General features: G+C 43.6%; 2 protein-coding genes across 4 annotated transcripts; one reads left to right on the top strand and one right to left on the bottom strand.

The window, feature by feature from the left end:
* Positions 7,437-9,702, top strand: LOC109232440 (glucan endo-1,3-beta-glucosidase, acidic-like). Its single transcript, XM_019398203.1, is given in 3 exon segments — positions 7,437-7,972; positions 8,601-9,371; positions 9,374-9,702. Coding segments are annotated over 3 exon segments (1,029 nt in total). The 5' UTR covers positions 7,437-7,893; the 3' UTR covers positions 9,553-9,702.
* Positions 10,096-13,485, bottom strand: LOC109232439 (protein IQ-DOMAIN 14-like). 3 transcript variants are annotated; one of them, XM_019398201.1, is made up of 6 exons: positions 13,271-13,485; positions 12,619-12,775; positions 12,238-12,516; positions 11,303-11,533; positions 11,096-11,227; positions 10,096-10,997 (listed from the first exon to the last, which is right to left on the bottom strand). In XM_019398201.1, exons 2-6 carry the CDS (start codon positions 12,694-12,696, stop codon positions 10,458-10,460), a joined length of 1,260 nt encoding a protein of 419 aa, XP_019253746.1. In that variant the 5' UTR covers positions 12,697-12,775; positions 13,271-13,485; the 3' UTR covers positions 10,096-10,457. The 3 variants fall into 3 exon arrangements, with proteins under 3 accessions (XP_019253746.1, XP_019253745.1, XP_019253747.1); XM_019398200.1 differs by having other exon boundaries at positions 12,619-12,724; XM_019398202.1 differs by having other exon boundaries at positions 12,619-12,714.

Raw genomic sequence — 17,978 nt, 5'->3', positions numbered from 1 at the left:
GTCTTGAAGAACGTAGTTGGTCAAATTCGACCCTATACAGTTAGTCCCTCCGCTCGTCGGGGTCGCAGCGAATGCGTCCTCGATGAGCGGAATCGATTCCTCCGTACCGGGAGAGTTTGACTTTGTCAATGACTTGTGACGTGACAAGCGGGGGACAGTAATCATGATTGTCAGATCGTTGAAGCGAAACGCCTTTCCTCGTGTGACGTCAGCATTCATTTGCGTCATCATTGCGCGTGTTTTCGAGGCAAGGGGATCAGAAGCTTTTGGCGCCTGGTTTCCCGTGCCGATTCGACGTCTGCTTCTTCGAATCTGGCGCCAATCAGCCCTATAAATAGGAGAAGGGTTCAACTTGATTCAAACTTTGGTCATTTGCAAGAGAATTCCAGACCTCCAATACATATTTTCCCATTCCGGTGTGTTTCCCCTTGATCGAAACCCTCTTTTCTTTTTATTCTTTTGTTGGGTTGCGCTTAACTCTTTCCTTCTTTGAAAACCATGCATCAGCCTTGCCGATCTGACGAGAGGGTCCCGACGGCTGCTCCTGCGAATGTGCCGCCATCTTCTGATGGTGGGGAAGTGGGGGAAGAAGACGTCAGTCCTCTCACCGTGGAGGCATTGTTGCCAAAACATATATTATCCCGGAGTGATTTTAGCAAAGATTCCCCCATTCCGACTCCAGAGTTTTCGGAGTCGTTACAGAACCACTTGGATGACCTCCACACGAAGCACGGCATACCTGCCTACGTAGAGATGGTTCCGGCGGGAAGGGATCATGTGGACGTTCATTGGCCAGGATATTGTGCCTTTTATGAATACTCCTTCTCGATCGGTTATAACATCCCTCTTTTCCATTGGCGGAGGAGTTTTGTCGGTTCTACAATGTGTGTCCGGCTCAACTTACGCCGTATACTCTGAAGGTGCTCCGGCTGTTGACCAAGTACGCGGAGTTGGCCGGATGCGAAGTCACGGTTCATCACCTCCTTCATTTATTCAATGCCTGCTATCTAAGGAGGACCATGGTGCATCTGAGAGGCCGTGGTACGAAAGGGTTGGTGGTCAAAACCGACGACCGAGCGAGTCGTGGGTTTTGGCGCAAATATCTTTTTATTAGGACCGAGCACATGGTCTCCAATCCCGCAGGGTTCCCAGAGAGGTGGAACTCGAGACGTAAGTATTTATAGTTTGTCAGCTTCTGTGTTACTCGTGACTGTTACCATTCTGACCATTATATTGCAGCTATGGCTCACCCGCCCCGGCTTGTTGCCAACCTCAGGGGATGGGTTAAGGGCTTGCTTCCTTATGCGGAAGAGACACGCACTTGGCCTGCCTTCCTGCAGCGTTACGGCCCCAAAGTCTCTTCATGTAGATTGTCGATTTTTGCTTTGTGAATTCTGCAACTTTGCTTACTTATTTTTATGGCGACAGGTCGAGGCGCTTCTAGGAAGAGGGCGCTGATTCCCACTCTGCATCGATTTGACGTTACCTCGGCCGCTCACGATATACTGGTTGAGTCTGTCCGAGAGGATCCTTCTCCAGCTCCTTTACAGGGGGCCACATCTACGACTATGGTTATGTGGGAGTAGGCATCGCTGGTGCCGACTCTGCAACCCGTGGACGGACCCTCTGATGACGGGGAATCGTCAGACAGAAAACGGAGAAGGCTTGAGAAGGGTAAGGGGGTGGCCACCGAGGCCGAGGGAAGTAACGTGCCCCAGCCGACGCGCAGACCATTCATGGCCGACGCTATTCGGTCTGGGAGGTCGGCTCGTCAGAGGGGTGCTGCTCCCGGGGCTAGTTTCGCACCTACCGTTGAGGGGGGATCGTCGACCAACGTCGAGGGAGCAGGAAAGGAAACGGAGAGATCGAACTCCGACGTCGCTTAGGAGGATGTCGACGAGTTTGTGGGTGGCCTTACCCACGTAGAGATGACGTCGGATGGGTCCGAACTCCACATTACGATTTCGGCGGCTTATAACTTGCTGTTAAATAGCGAACAGGCTGCTTCGGCCCTTACACTGTTGTGTGCCGCCTCCGAGAGCAAGGCGCTCAGTACCGTGGAGGATGCGGAGCTGTCACGGAAGATTTCTGGCATGGCTTTGCAGGTAATTCTTTATTCCCTTTTGTCCTTCCGTGTGTTGTAAGATTGATTCGAGGTGTGCTTATTTCTGTTTTTCTTTTTAGACCCTTGTTTTGGAGGTGGAGAGGGGGCGCCGTGAGCAGAAACGGACGGCCCTTTACAAGAAGATGCTGAAAAAGTATCGAAGGTATCGCTCTAAGCACAGAGCGGTGGTTGAACGGGGGCAGTCCCAGTTGGAACGTAGGGGGGCCGAGCTGGAGGAGGCGGATAGCGAGCTGATGAAGGCCGTAGCCCGCAACAGCGAGTTGGAGGAGCTTCTTAGAACGAAAGATGATGAGCTTGAGCTGAGCCGCGGGGTGGCAGCGGAGAACGTCGACCTGCAGCGGAGGGTGGCAGACTTAACCGCCGAGCTCGATGCTAGGATGGCAGAGATAATGGACTTTCCCAGCCTTCCTCATCTCGTCCTTCGCCTGGTCGGGGTATGCGTCGTAATGCGCATGAGATGTGGGTATTTGCGGAGGCCAGGCTCGATATATATAAGGAGCTTCATGCCGCGGGCTGGGCGACGGAGGAGGAGGTTCGGGCACGACGAGACGAGGCTCGTGCTGCACGTGAGGCTTGCGGTTATTACCCTGACTCTCCTGATGGGGAGGGGCCTGCTTCTGAAGACGTCAACCGGCTCGACTCCAGCTCCTGGTATAATGACGTTTACTTCCCCGGGGGTGATGGGCAGTCGTGAACTTGTATAGTGTATTTTTTTCGATTGTATAGTGTGTTGGAGCTTGTCCATGGGGACGGATGTAAATATATTTTTGTTGAAATATAGATTTTATTTTTATTGCTTCGTCCATTTGGTGTTTTCCCCTTTATTTCTTTTGTAATGTAATGTTTAACCTCCGTAGAGATTGTTCTTATCGTTCGTCGGAGGGTCGTGCTGTGACTGTCGTCGAAGCAGTATCCGTCGAAGTTCGAACGAGGTCGAACCGATGTCGATGGCCTTGGCCATTAAGATGTTGCTTCGACTGTCGTCGAAGCGGTATCTGCCGAAGTTCGAATCGAGGTCGAACCGATGTCGATGGCCTTGGCCATTATGTTGCTTCGACTGTCGTCGAAGCGTTATCCGTCGAAGTTCGAACGAGGTCGAACCGATGTCGATGGCCTTGGCCATTATGTTAATTCGATTGTCGTTGAAGCGTTATCCGTCGAAGTTCGAACGANTTAGGATTTGGTTATAGCCAGAGTAGGCGTCCAAGAAACTTAGCAGTTCGTGCCATGCTGTCGCATCGATCAGCTGGTCGATATGGGGCAACGGGAAGGAGTCCTTCGGGCATGCCTTGTTCAGGTCGGTGAAGTCTACGCACATTCTCCATTTCCCGTTTTTCTTTTTAACCATGACCACGTTGGCGACCCATTGGGGGTATTTTGATTCTCTGATGGAACCGTTGGCTAGTAGTTTATCTACCTCTTCACTGACTGCCTCGTTGATTGCGGCGTTGAATTTCCTTCTTATCTGCCTTATGGGCGGGTAAAGTGGGTCGACGTTCAGCTTGTGAGTGGTTATGTCTTTTGGGATCCCTGGCATATCTGAATGAGAGAAGGCAAATAAATCTGCATGGTTAGTTAAGAATTCGTGGTACTTACCTGGGTCGGAGAGGTTGTGCCCGATGTAGGCTTTCTTTGAGCTGTCGGTACCGTCTAGTTGGACCGGGTCGAGGTTCTCGACTGTCGCTTTGCATGCTTCTATGACATCTGGGTCCCTGATGGCCTCTGTCGTCGGGTTGATTTTGGTTCCCGACATGGCTGATTGCTATGCTTCCGCGCTTGCTCCTTTCAGCTGTTTTGTATGTGTGCAGTCTTGGGCGATTCGGTAACATTTCTGGGCGGTACGTGGCTCACCTCGAATGCTGAATATTCCCCATGGGGTGGGAAATTTGATTACTTGATAGAGGCTCGAAGGATGGCTCGCATGGCGTGTATCCGTGGACGTCCTATGATGATGTTGTAGGTCGTTTCCTGGTTCATGATGTGGAATGTGGTTTCCAGTGTGACTCACCCCACCAGGACGGGCAGTGATATCTCTCCGGAGGTTCTTTCTACTGCATTGTTAAAACCCGTTAGCGTTATGCAACGCGGTATTATCTTATCTTCGAGCCTCATTTGCATGAGGACTCTTGGGTGGATAATACACGCGCCGCTTCCGTCGTCTACCATGATTCTTTTCACATCGGTATCAGCAATGCGTAAAGTTATAACTAAAGCATCATAATGAGGGAAAGACAAACCGTCGGCATCAGACTTATCGAAGGTGATACCATCTTCGAAGTCATCATACCGTTCGTGAGCGATCGTGCGTTTCAACTTGTGTGTGGTAGTGAACTTTACATGGTTGATTGCCGAGTCGTCGCTGCCGCCGACGATCATCTGTATGGTGCGTGCTGGAGAAGGTGGTTTCGGTGGTCCTTGGGATTGATCGCGTCCTCTGGCGAAATTAGTCCTTCCTTTATCGCTGAGTAGCTCCTTCAGGTATCCTTGGTTCAGCATTCTGACCACCTCCTGCCGTAGGCCTATGCAATCTTCGGTTTTGTGTCCTCTTTCCTGATGGAATTCGCATAGGACGTTCGACCTTCTTGCACTGGGGTCTGACTTCATTTTTTGTGGCCACTGCACCTTCGTGCCCAGCTTTTCCAGTGCGTACACTATTTCTGAAGGGGAGACACAAAAGTTATGAGCGGATAATAATGGGGGCATACCTCTTTCATTTCGAAGCGGGGCGACAACATGTCGCTGTACGGCATCTGGGTGTCTTGGAGGAGGCGGGTTAGGAGTTCTGACGTAAGGCTGGTGCCTTTCTCTGTTGAAGCGTCGAAGTGGTTCCTGTCGCCCGTCGTTGCGTCGGTCCCTCCTTACTTCTGATTGTACGGACATCGGTCGTTGGGTCGGGCCGTTAAGGTCGTCTTCATCCGCTATGACTTCGGCGCAATAGGCATTGTGGATCTCTTCCCACGTGGTGGGGGGATATTTCATGAGCCAATTGAGCAGCTTTTTGGTTGCTTTGGATCCGTCTCTGTTCAGCCCGTTTTGGAAAGCTGCCACCGCCACTCCCTCCAATACGTTTGGCAGTCCCATTCTTACCCTGTTGAATCGTGCCAGGAAGTCCCTGAGTCCCTCGCCCGCTGTTTGCCTGATGGCGAAGATGTCGTTGACCCTGGCTTCGGCTTTCTTTGCTCCTGCGTGGGCGGTGGCGAACTTGTCCGCCATCTCTTCGAACGTTGATATCGATCTGGCCGGCAACTGAGAGTACCATGTGAGTGCTCCTCCTGTTAGAGTCTCCCCAAACTTTTTCAGCAACACAGATGGCACATGTTCTTTCGATAGGCCATTTCCTTTTACGGCGGTCACGTAATGAATCAGGTGATCTTCTGGATCTGTGGTCCCGTCATATATTTTCAAGTATGGTGGCATCTTGAAGGTTTTGGGGATTGGGTGAGGAGCAGCTCCCTCATTATATGGTTGCTCGACGAATCTCCCCATATCGCGTTTTGGCAGTAGCTTAGGGGCGCCAGGTATCTTGTCTACCCTCTCCTGGTGCTCCTTCATTTGATCACGAAGTGCTTTATTCTCGTTCTCCATCTCCTCCATTTTCTTAAGGATGGCTGTGAGCGCATCGTTGCTTGTATTGGAGTCAGTGTGGGCGTTACCTATTCGTGCAACGCTGGGCTCTCCGATGGTGGTGGTGATTTTTGCCACCGATGGATCTGTGATATTTCCTTGAGGTGGTTTCTCGAGTATGCTACTTAGAGTGTTCGTCAACCATTCCTCCAGTAGCTTTTTGACTACTGGGGGCGTTTCCTTTGCTGCAGATGTAGAAGTTCCTCTTTCATGCAAAATCGTTAGATCTTCAAGTGAGGAGGGCGAGATCTCCCCCTCCGGTATGTTACTTGGTGTTATCGCGGTATTTTCTCTGCCTGCTTTGTTGAGTGGGCCTATGAGGTTGGTTGAGACGTCTGCTATCATCTTCAACCTTGACTCTTTGTCTGCCATTTGTTAGTTTCTATGAGATCTGAAGAACAGCGATGGTTGTTTCCGGTATCCTAGATGTAAACTATGGTTTCTACTACCGAAATCGCCACAGACGGCGCCAAATTGTTTGACCCAAAAGCGGTTTAATACTTTTTAAGCAAATCAATCAATATAGATGAAGGGGTAAATCGTAGTGGAAGATAATAAACTCTAGGATGATCTTGAATATAGAATCAGATAACAATGAGATAAACAAAGTTGACGAGAGAAAATGATAAACTTCTATTAGATAAGAGAGACAATGTTAGAGAGAGAGAGAGAAGAGAGAGATTGTATTTTTCCTCCCCCCTTTTACAAAGCTTAGATCCTCTTTATATAATAGAGGATCCTTACTCGAATACAAAAAGGCAAAGAATAAAGTACATATTGTAGAGCGGTCGGCGTGGTCGTGGAGTCGTCCCTCTTGTTGCTCATAAGTCGCTCTTCTAACCGGGCTCACGCACACTTGGTCGGTCGTGCTGTCTTGAAGAACGTAGTTGGTCAAATTCGACCCTACGCAGTGTTAATTTTAACATTTTATAGAAGATCCACAATGTTGAATTTTTGTTCCTGATTTAATATTATTTACGGAATAAATATTTACTAATCAAGATTGAGTGATCAATGTTGATGAACAATAATGACATGTGACCTATACTTAAAACTTTTGATCTTTTAGTAAATGCGCATAAATTTTTCTAGAAGTTTATAAGTTATTGAGAAAATGTATCGATCCTATTATATTACTTTCGAATTGACAAATCTGCTGAGAGAATTATATGGTTTTCACAAAAAAAAGAAGCTTAAAAATTGATCTACTATCATTGAAGAGATTAAGACATAAATTATAGATAAAAATCTTGAGTTAGGATTGAAATGCATTGTTTTAATTACTAGAGCAATGAGCTAAAACCAAACAGCACATGAACTTTGATTATATATCTTGAATCTTTGATTTTCTTGTTCTTTTTTCAACTTTAGGCTAGCTTGTGTGCACCGCGATCCACTGAATAAGTGCTAGTGTCCACTAGAACAAACACCATCAAGATTTAGGCAGATCTGAAAAATCACCTAATTTTTTTTGTTTTTACGAAAATTTTCGCATACTCACGACCAAACTATATCTTAGGTGCATCTTGAGTCCTTGATATACTTGGACTACTTTGCCTGTTTTTGAGGTAAAATCAATTATTGATGCCATATGTGGAGTCCAAACCAATTCTATGCACACAAGTGTTTTGTGGAAATAATGGATATTTAATCATATGTGAAATTTCTACCAATTTACTCCAACAATTAGTGCAGATATTGATGGTAAGGGCTGCTAAATTTAAGGCAGTCCGGTGCACTAAGCTTCCTCTATGCGTGAGGTCCGGAAAATGACCGCATTACAAGGATCTATTGTACGCAGTCTTATCCTGTATTTTTGCAGGATCTATTTGTACGCAACACGACTCGAACCAGCGACCTAGTGATCACATGACAACAACTTTACCGGCGGCTAAGAAAATTCAAATTAATAGTCATAAGTCATTCTCATCAAGGAATTGAAGGGGTTGCAGACTTTTCAAACATAGGGAAAATAAGTCCAAGGATTTATCTCTTAGGTGTAGGTTCTAGAGCTTATGATTCAATTTGTTTGTTTTTCTTTTTTTTCCATGGACTGATCTGACTTGACTGTAGAAGTTTTCTATATAATGATAAGCTTTTACTAGTTTATTATAGCCATAGCTCAATTCTTGTTTTTCTTTCCAATGGCTAACACAAAAGCACATTTAATTGTCACACTGCTTCTCCTTGGTGTACTTACATTGGCAACCCTGGATTTCACAGGTATCCCTCTCTCTGCTTAGACATACAATATTAGTACAGGAAACTACAATTTTCTGCTTATAGGATAATCGCTATTGTTTTTCCAATTGCCCTTGAAGGCTATGTTATAGAGATAATTTTATCGTATGGTCATTGAACTTTACACGCACATATGAGACAGTGATGTGTTATAATCTGACGTCAGTGTCTTGACTTTTCTCAGTTACTTTGATGCGTAAAAAGAAACTAGTTTTGTGACCTTATTATAGTGGATAAAGTTGAGTGTCCACATGAAATATCTACTATGTTACATGGAATCAAGCATGAGTATTGGATACATGTAGGTACTAGACTCGGGTCTGAACGAAGTACCCGTATTCACGTCCTCCCTAACTAACACCTACGTTGCTCGGACGCTCTGTCGCCGAGTGCGTGTCAGAATCTCCAAAAACAGTATATTTTTGGAGAATCCGACACAGGTGCGGCAGTATTTTGGAGAGTCCGTGCAACATAGACTAACACAGGCGTAATGAGGACGATGAAGGATCCGAGTAACATAGCTTAAGGGTGCTAATGGATTGTAATAAGCAATTAAAGGCAACCTAACATGAGCTTATAGGCAGAAATGCCATGTTTAATGGTGATGCAGGTGCTCAAACAGGAGTTTGTTATGGAAGGCAAGGGAATGGATTACCATCTCCAGCAGATGTTGTGTCACTATACAACCGAAACAACATTCGTAGGATGAGAATATACGATCCTCACCAGCCAACTCTCGAAGCGCTTAGAGGCTCCAACATTGAACTCATGCTAGGTGTCCCGAATCCCGACCTTGAGAATGTTGCTGCTAGCCAAGACAATGCAAATACTTGGGTCCAAAACAATGTTAGGAACTATGGTAATGTTAAGTTCAGGAATATAGCAGTTGGAAATGAAGTTAGTTCCTTAAATGAAAACTCTAAGTATGTACCTGTCCTTCTCAACGCCATGCGAAACATTCAAACTGCAATATCTGGTGCTGGTCTTGGAAACCAGATCAAAGTCTCCACAGCTATTGAAACTGGACTTACTACAGACACTTCTCCTCCATCAAATGGAAGATTCAGAGATGATGTTCGACGATTTATAGAGCCCATCATCAACTTCCTAGTGACCAATCGCGCCCCTTTGCTTGTCAACCTTTATCCTTACTTTGCAATAGCAAACAATGCAGATATCAAGCTTGAGTATGCACTTTTTTCATCCTCTGAAGTTGTTGTAAATGATAACGGAAGAGGATACCGAAACCTTTTTGATGCCATCTTAGATGCCACCTACTCGGCCCTTGAAAAGGCTAGTGGCTCGTCTTTGGAGATCGTTGTATCAGAAAGTGGTTGGCCTTCAGCTGGAGCAGGGCAATTAACATCCATTGACAATGCCAGGTTTATAACAACAACTTGATTCGGCATGTTAAGGGAGGGAGTCCGAAAAGGCCTTCCGGACCAATAGAGACCTACGTTTTCGCTCTGTTTGATGAAGATCAGAAAGACCCTGAAATTGAGAAGCATTTTGGACTATTTTCAGCAAACATGCAACCAAAGTACCAGATCAGTTTTAACTAGTTAAAAGCAAGAGGAGCATTAATAGGAATAAGGACTTTCCTTTGTATGAAGAGAAAGTAGTCCATTGGCACTATGTACTGAAACTATCATGCTCATAAAGAAAGCAGTTGCTACAATAATGAAACACCTTTCTTTTCACTGTTGATTTTATCTGTTGAAACCCTGTGTATCACTTGTTTTGCATTTGAAGGCTCAAGTTCCACTTCTATAATTTCAACAAGAATCGTTTCAACCAGGAAGGGAAAAATAAACTAGCTTGTATGATTATTTCTCGGAAGGGGAGCCTTGACGTAACTGGTAAAATTGATGTCATGTGATCAAGAGGTTACGAGTTCGAGCCGTGGAAATAGCCTCTTGCAGAAATGCAGGGTAAGATTGTGTACAATAGACCCTTGTGGGGCCCTTCCCCGGAACCCGCGCATAGCGGGAGCTGCACCGGGCTGCCCTTTTTTTGGTATGATTATTCTTCAAAGAAAGTTATGTTGCATACAGGAAATACCTTAGCTTAAATGACGAATCAAGAAAAAGAAAGGCGTGGAAATGTAGCAGGTACTGAAGGAAATCTATATGCAAAATTAAAAGTAAAAATGCTTACAGGAGAAAACCATCAAACAAAACCAACCATCACTGCCTCAAACAAACTCAGACTCTCTGAAGCACACAAAATTTGGCAAAAACAAACCAGAAAGTAGAGATTTTTCAACTATTTACATATATATGTGAAGTCTGTAAAAGTATAAAGCAGAAAATAAAAAAGGCGAAAACTTCTTTTCCTCAATCAATTTGGATAAATTACTCAAGCAGCTCCATATCCAAATTATAGTTTCTTCTTGATTATTTGTTATCGAGTTCTATAACTGATGAACGGTTGAAGTTTCTGTCTTGCCCTGCTGGAACTAAGCTTTTCAACCTCGACAAAACCCTTTCACATTTATAGCTGTCTGCTGAGAGATTTCACTCTTTGTGGCACTGCTGTTCGCTTCACCATTAAATGTGATCCAAGAAGTATGCTTGAGCATGTGAGGAGAATGTTGACCTGAATACGTTTCGTGTAACTTTAGCCGTTGCTTCGGTGTGCTCATTGATCTTGTCTTTGCTTTTGCAGATTCTGTAGCAGCCATGTAAGTAGGAAACATAGGAGAACTTGGTAAAGAGCTATCATCACCAATTGATTTCTGTTTCACATGAGAAAATGATCTCCTTGGTAGCGATGATGGTGAGCTTAAAGCCTCTATGAAATCTTGTTTGCGCACTTCTGTCATTTTGAGTAGTGTAATTTGGTTCATGTCAACTAGAGGACTACTTGAGTCTGCAAATGACCTCAATTGTTCAAATACTTCTGCTTTTCTCTTTGCTTCGAGTTCAGTACACTGATCGAACCTGCTGCTCCTACGATTTTCCTTATTGAATAATGGTTCGTGCAGAACATGATCATTTCTCCGCTCCTAAAAACCATTTTAAATTATTCAACCATTAAACATCATGTATTTAGTACATATCATAAAACGGAAACTGAAAAAAATCTAAATGCTAGTGAAGTTACCCGATGTGAAAACGAGTATTTCATCATACGCTCTCTTTTGGAAATGGCTTCTTGTCTTCTTAAACACAAGGCTTCAATGTCTTCCTTTGAGGCCAAACTGAAATCCCAAGTCCTTTGGCTGTTGCATTTTAACTGCCAATTGGCAAAGCCATGTTAGACATACTTTATCATTAGAGTAAAAATACTTTATGTAACTAATTTTCTTACTTTTAATTCATTAGAATTCACACTTCCCTTCGGACTACCATCAAGTTTCTTTTCGATACTCTCATAGTATTCTTCAACAGTAGGAACTCTGATATGATAAACTCGCGGCTTTGACATTTGAAAGGGCAGCATGCATTTCAACTTGGCAACGAGTCTTCGTCTCACAAGTTCGCCTCGGATCACTGCTTGAAGCTTCACGAGTCCCTTCATTGCACTTAATGCTTTCTTTGCCTACAGAAAATCCCACAGAACCACAGTTTGGATATAAGTCCGTTTCAGCAAAGAAGATGAAAATGTTATAACAATCAGAGGAAAATTACAAGAGTGATGTCTATATGCACATGCTCAAATTGCAGTATCCTTTGATATCTACACTGCTCTTAATTTTCTTTTTCCCTGTTGTTCACCAGTGATTTACATGAAAAAGTTATCTTTGAATCTTTTCCAAATACTTTACTTCTTATCATATTCAGTAAATGGTGTGTGTATTAATATTTTGGAAACTAAAGCAATGGCTGCAATTTCATTCTTGATAATCCCTTTAAGATTCATGATGATTTTACTCACTAAAAATAAGCTTAATGCAATCAAATACACATCATATATCTACAACAAGCCAACCAGATCACAAAGAAATTGTTTGTGTTCAATTCTGTAACCATCTCGATCATATCTTCAACACACGCGATCGTGATTGTTTTTCATGAAAGAAATTGTTTGTGTTGAATTCTGTAACCATCTCGATTATATCTTCAACACACCCCTTACGCGCGGTCGTGATTGTTTTTCATGGGCCAAGCACGTGATAATTCTTTTTGATATTTGGTGAAGGTGATCATGTCATCCAAAAGTTTAAACTGTTTGAGGAACCACATGAATAAATGAACTGACTATTCATTTCGATAAATTAAGGGGAATCAAGGGAGGATGCTCACAAGGTGTGCGCGATAAGCGCTTTGGATTCTGATGGCAGCATTTTTTCGTTTCCTTTCGAGCTCATACGGAGCGTTAGTAAGGCGGACAACTTCAGCTGCAGCATTGGCAGCAGCTACAGCAGCCTCAGCTGCAGCTGCTGTTGCTAGAGCAACAGCCAAAGCATGTTTCCTCTGCTGTTCTGTTGCCTCAGTTATTAGTGTTCTCTGAGGTGCTTCAATTGTTGGAGGACAATGCTGGTATTTTAACCTTCTCAAAAACCATTTCCATCTCTTTAATTTCTGAGGAAAAAAATAACAAAAATTCCAAATTCATGTTATAAATCACACAAACCAATTCTCAACAAGAAAAAGGGAAAATCAAGAAATTGGAAAAAATCAAACCTTTTCAGCTTTTGGTTTTGCCTCAGGAATGAAAAGTAGTCTTTTCACAAATGTAAACCAGCTTCTTCTCTTTCCCATTTTAGAAATTCATTTAGACTGCAGCAAACTGTATCATCAAAACAACATCTCACCATCTTCTTTAAACAGTCACCTTATTCTGGATAACAGTATAGATAATCTCTTTGAGTTGGCAGTTCTATTTCTTTCAATAAAAACAAAAAGTTTCAAGAATTTACATTGGAAAAAGAGAAAAAAAACAAGAAGAATGAACAAAGCCATGCTCAACTTCTCACATCAGCAATATTGTTCAGTTTCCATAAAAGCCATAACTAAGAAATAAGAAAAAATACAAGCCTGGTGCACTAAGCTCCACGGCTCGAAACCTGAGCTCCTAGCACACATGAAAACAAGTTTACCATGACAACAACTTTATCAGTTACGCCAAAGCAAATTTTACTTCTCTTGCTTAATTAGTAGGAGTAATAAGACATTCTTGTGATGGCAGCTAAAGTGGAACCATTCATGATTCTAAGGAACCTGAATTCTTGGAGTTTAAGGTGTACCAAATTAAAAAATTCATCATTTTCCATTAAAAGAAGGTAATTATGATGAATTTTTCCATATGATTTAATACAAAATTTAAGACACATACCTAGAATAGGTGAAAGAAAGGTGACATGCAAGATTTAGAAAAATCCAAGAAATCTTGGGAAGTGATTCTTGAATGATACTGTTGATGTTTCTATTGTTCCATGTGGCTTCTTATATATATCCAAGAACAAACTGTCCTTTACTAATTATGTTTTGAGAAGCATACCATGTGCTGATGGAGAATAAAATGAAGATTGAAAAAAACTTAAACAATTGATTTTTCAATTATGTAGACTTTTGCAAGTACTTAAATGGTGATGACTTGTGGGAACTTTCTTTAATATCATATCAAGGGTCCCCCCACAAACCCAACCAACCCTACTACACTACCTTTTCCAAACCTCACTTGTCGAATTTCACCGGACTGCAGTCGTTGTCGTTGTATGAAAAAAAAATTTGGGTTAGATTATCCATGAAGGTGAGTCTTGGCATAACTGGTAAAATTGTTATCATGTGACGAGAAGGTCACAGATTTGAGCCGCGAAAACAACCTCTTGGAAAAATACAGGGTAAGGCTACATACTATAGACTCTAGTGGTTCGGCTTTCTCGTAGTCCGCGGAAGCTTAGTGCACCGGGCTGCCCTTTTTTTATTATCCATGTGAATATCTGTCTTTTTTTTTACTCATAAAGTTGTCCAAATAATTTTTATACCTAAGCAACTTGTTTTTTTCTTTTTCTTTTTTAGGCCCCTTATAAAAGATGTCCTTAATGGGGACTATTTCTTTTGACTCACTACTCCATCATGGCCTTGAAGAGGACTTTGAGAGGGAGCATAAAATAGCCTTTGTCTTTTGAGCTGTTCAATGGACCCAATTTTGGTAATCAGAGATAATTATTACCTTTATTTTGTAATAATAGAAAATGAGAGATAATAAAAAAAAATGAAAGTTAATTCAAATCATTCTTTGCAGACGCATAATTAAATTTATTTTTTATTAAAATCACTAAGTTAAAACTTATTGGGAGAGGGACATATTTTTGAAATCTAAAGCTTAAGAACTGAGTATAGAAATGTGAAAATAATCGTGGCAATTTGAGTTTCTGATAACTTATGTCAGTAAAGTCAAGTATCAACAACTTAAAAAGAAAAGTATCGTAAAAGTTTCAATTTCGAAAAGAAAAGAAAAACTAAATTTTAGTGAGCTATAGATGATGCAAGAAAGTGACAATTGCCAAAGCATTAAGTCATTTTCCAATTTTTTTGAATGCACATTCTGCTTCATTTATTGTAACTTGAATTGAAATAAATAATTTCTTGATGCATGTTTCTCATAGGGGAAAAAATGATCACACATAATTGCAGAACCCCTTTTAATTGGACAATTTTTAATGCATCCTTTTGTAACACAAGAAACACCATTGTCAGAATTTAGCGTCACACTGTCACTATAGGATCATTATATTCTGATAGATAGATGTTCCTTCTATATGCTCATTTACAATTTTATTTACATTGAAAATGGTAACTACAATTATATTTGATTTTGTGGTTCTAAAAATATGTGATTTATTTTAATACTAGTCGTTAAGCAATAGATGCTAGGTGTGAGTAAAGAGAATAAGATATGCAAACCAATGGGGTCACAAAGCTGGGCCTCGAGCTGGCTGAAGCAGGACCTCGAGATCTAGACGGAGCTAATAACAGTGAACTATTGATAGAGAATCAATGGTAATAAAGGCCTTGAAGATGGCCTTTTATGATCAATAATGAGCAATAAATGAACAATGAATGAACAATGTAAGAATAAGCAATGAATGTGAAGAACTGTAGTTTTAGCAAAGAGAGCAGAGAATGTTGTATGTTATTCAATATCCAGGTCCCTTACAAAATAACAAAGGTCCCCCTTATATAGGAGAGACGAATCCCAACATAGTACATGTCTAATAAATAAAGAATAAATACCACTAGTACAGCTGTGCAACGGTTCAGTATGGATTTGTACCATTTTTGCAGACTCTGTCAGTCCTCATCACGTGCTCTCGGGAACCTCCTGCCTCTTTATGACAGTCATCGATTTTCATGCTGCCTCGGGGTATGTCACGATGAGTCTTCGATGTGCCCTACCGAGGCGAGTGCTTCGAGGACGAGCCTTGAACTGTGCTTCGAATCCTACCGAGGTCGGGCTCGAAAACGCCATCGAAGCCTTAAAATCGGCTTTCCCTGATTTTAACCGTATACAGATAGTCCCCGCGTTCCTTGGAATGAAATATCAAGGAACGATTTGAATTCTTCAACTCTTTAATGCATCCACCATTATGCCAGTTATGTCATGCGAGCAGTTGATGTGACAAAAAAGGGATGTTTAAAAGTCACGTTCGCACGGCTCTCAAAAAAGCCCCGAATTGATTACGACGGTTGGCCGTCCTTGGGCTTTCCCCAATGTGCATTACTGGCCCCTATAAATACCCCAATCCTTCACTCCTTTCTCTGCATCACATCTTCGAACCTTAAAAAGCTCTCCTTACTTCTTTCCTGTGCTTGTTTCTTGCCCAGTTTATCTCATTTCCTCTGAAATCTTTTAGTAGAAATGGCGAAGACCTCTAGAACCGTTCCCCAAGGTGATAAAGCTTCTTCGTCTTCATGCTCGTCCAAGGGCAAGGCCACAGCGCCTCCTAGTCTTGAGGAATGCATCCCCGGACCCTGTGAGACATCCTCAGATTTTACGGTTGACAAGCCTTCTTCGAAACCCTGGGCGGTGCGAACCCATGTCCCGATACATCAGCCTGATAACCGACACTAAGACGGTGAAAACCGACTGCTGTTGGGGAGAGGCGGTGCAAGTGGAGGTAGCTTCCCGGGTGGAAGACATAACAACAGACAAACCCAGTTTCCTCAGCGTATACACATATCCCTTTACCCTGGGTCCGATAGGACCATCCTCGCCATCGATAGACCCGGTAATCCTCGACTTCTGCGGACAGTATCGGGTGACGCACGGCCAGATTCATCCATCATTCTACCGCGTTGTTTATATGATTAGGCACTTTGCAAACATGGTCGAGGGGTTACCTTTTACCCTAGACCATCTGATCAGGATGTACAACCCCCGTCTTTATCGAGGTGGTCTTGATTAAGCTTCAACGCCGGGCCCCGAAGGCTTTCTTTGCCTGTACCGACGAAGGCAAGGACAGAGGGTGGATGAGCCGCTTTGTCCGAGTCAGGACCTCGGATCTAATTCCTGCTGAAAGGATGCCATTCCCCGAGGAATGGAATATGAACTGTAAATGAATATATCGACTAAATATTTTTCTTTCCTTCGGACCATTCTCCCTTTTGAACTAACTTCCCTCGATGGTGCAGCTGCTGAGTGGTACCCTGGTGCAGTTAAGGATCTTTCGGGCTGGGTTCGCCAGCTTGATTTGACTTGTCCGTATGCTAAGCGCGTGTGGCGCGATCTGGCCAAGGCCCGATGGGAAGCTAAAAACCATGGTAAGGTTTTTCTTCTGCTGTACTTGAGCTCGTTACAGGAGGTATTCTTTAGCCGTATTCTCAATTTTCGTACCCGCCCTTTGTGTTTCTGCAGGCCTGGGAGATGCCTCTTTGATGAGGGAAAACTCCTCCGGGGAGGCAAGTACCTCAAATCTTGCCAAGGAGAAGAAGAGGAAAAGAAAATCGCTGACTAAATCCTTGAAATCGAAGAAGGCGAAAACACCAAAGCCTAAGGTCGATTCAGCGGCCCTAACTTTGGAAGCAACGAAGAGTCCCCGAGCTGGGGGCGAAGAGGAGGATGACTCCCTGCATGCGCCCGGGGGAAAAGGAAGTGTGCCTGCCTCGGGTCTCGCTGGGCTGATGGCTATTAAGCCGAATGTTTCCAAACCAGCAGTTGCTGATATTGTCCTACCTCGAGCCGAAGAGGCTCTCGAGGATGGATCAGATAATGCCCCTGAGCCGGTCGGTAACCAAGACATTCCCCGAGCCGAGGGGCTTTTGGCAAATGAGTTAAGGGATCCCAGCTCTGAGGCTCCCCAAAGGCAAGAGAAGGCCCCGATCGATCCAACCGGAGTTATTGACGTAGGTGGTTCTCTGTCGGGTCCGGCATTATCTCCGAGGGAGATACGGGATGTACACAATAGAAAGACTTCCGATGCCGGGGCATCCCATGGGGAGAATGACTTGTTTGAAGGATTCTTTACTGGGGTCGAAGAAAATCCCGAACTTAACGCGTCGCTCATCCTCGAGGAAATCGAGAGGCTATGCAAATAGGTGATCCGTCGTCGACTGCGCTTCGAGCTTCAATCCTCATCGTTATTGATTTTGTTCTTTCATGTTTTCAGGCTGTAGAGCTTTACGATCGGTCTGTTGCTAAGTCCCAAGCTGAGTCAACCCGCTATGAGGAAGAGTGTAAGAGGCTTTCGTCTGAGGTTGGCGAGCTCAGAGCCCTTTTAACTAAAAGGGAGGAAGATCTTCATGACCTTCGGACTCATTTGGAGGTGATGTCTCGAGAGCGGACTGACCTTGCTGAGCAGGTAATATAGTCTTCGTATGTTTTCATTTTTGTGTGTATCCAACCTCGGCACTTAATGCCTTTGGGTTGATCTTTGCAGCTTGAGAAGAAAGATGTCCTGATGAGGGAGGGACTTGGAGTCAGGGATATTGAGATTCTCGAACTCAAGCAGCGTGTGGACGAGATAGCCTCCGAAAGAGATGCCTTTCAGGGGAAGTTGATCTCCGCTGAGCGTCATCTTCAAGATGCGAGGGCGGATAGT

The sequence above is a fragment of the Nicotiana attenuata genome, chromosome 9 (assembly GCF_001879085.1).
Source record: "Nicotiana attenuata strain UT chromosome 9, NIATTr2, whole genome shotgun sequence".
Lineage (NCBI taxonomy): Eukaryota > Viridiplantae > Streptophyta > Magnoliopsida > Solanales > Solanaceae > Nicotiana > Nicotiana attenuata.
Note: the sequence above shows the minus strand (reverse complement) of the source record. Positions and strands in the feature narration are given on the sequence as shown.

Bases quoted from the DNA above. Each gene is read 5' to 3' on its own strand.
- LOC109232439 (XM_019398201.1), bottom strand. From the start codon at position 12,696: ATGGGAAAGAGAAGAAGCTGGTTTACATTTGTGAAAAGACTACTTTTC. The intron at 11,228-11,302 runs GTAAGAAAATTA...GCCAATTGGCAG, and splicing joins TGAATTCTAATGAATTAAAA to TTAAAATGCAACAGCCAAAG. The intron at 10,998-11,095 runs GTAACTTCACTA...AATGGTTTTTAG, and splicing joins AATACTCGTTTTCACATCGG to GAGCGGAGAAATGATCATGT.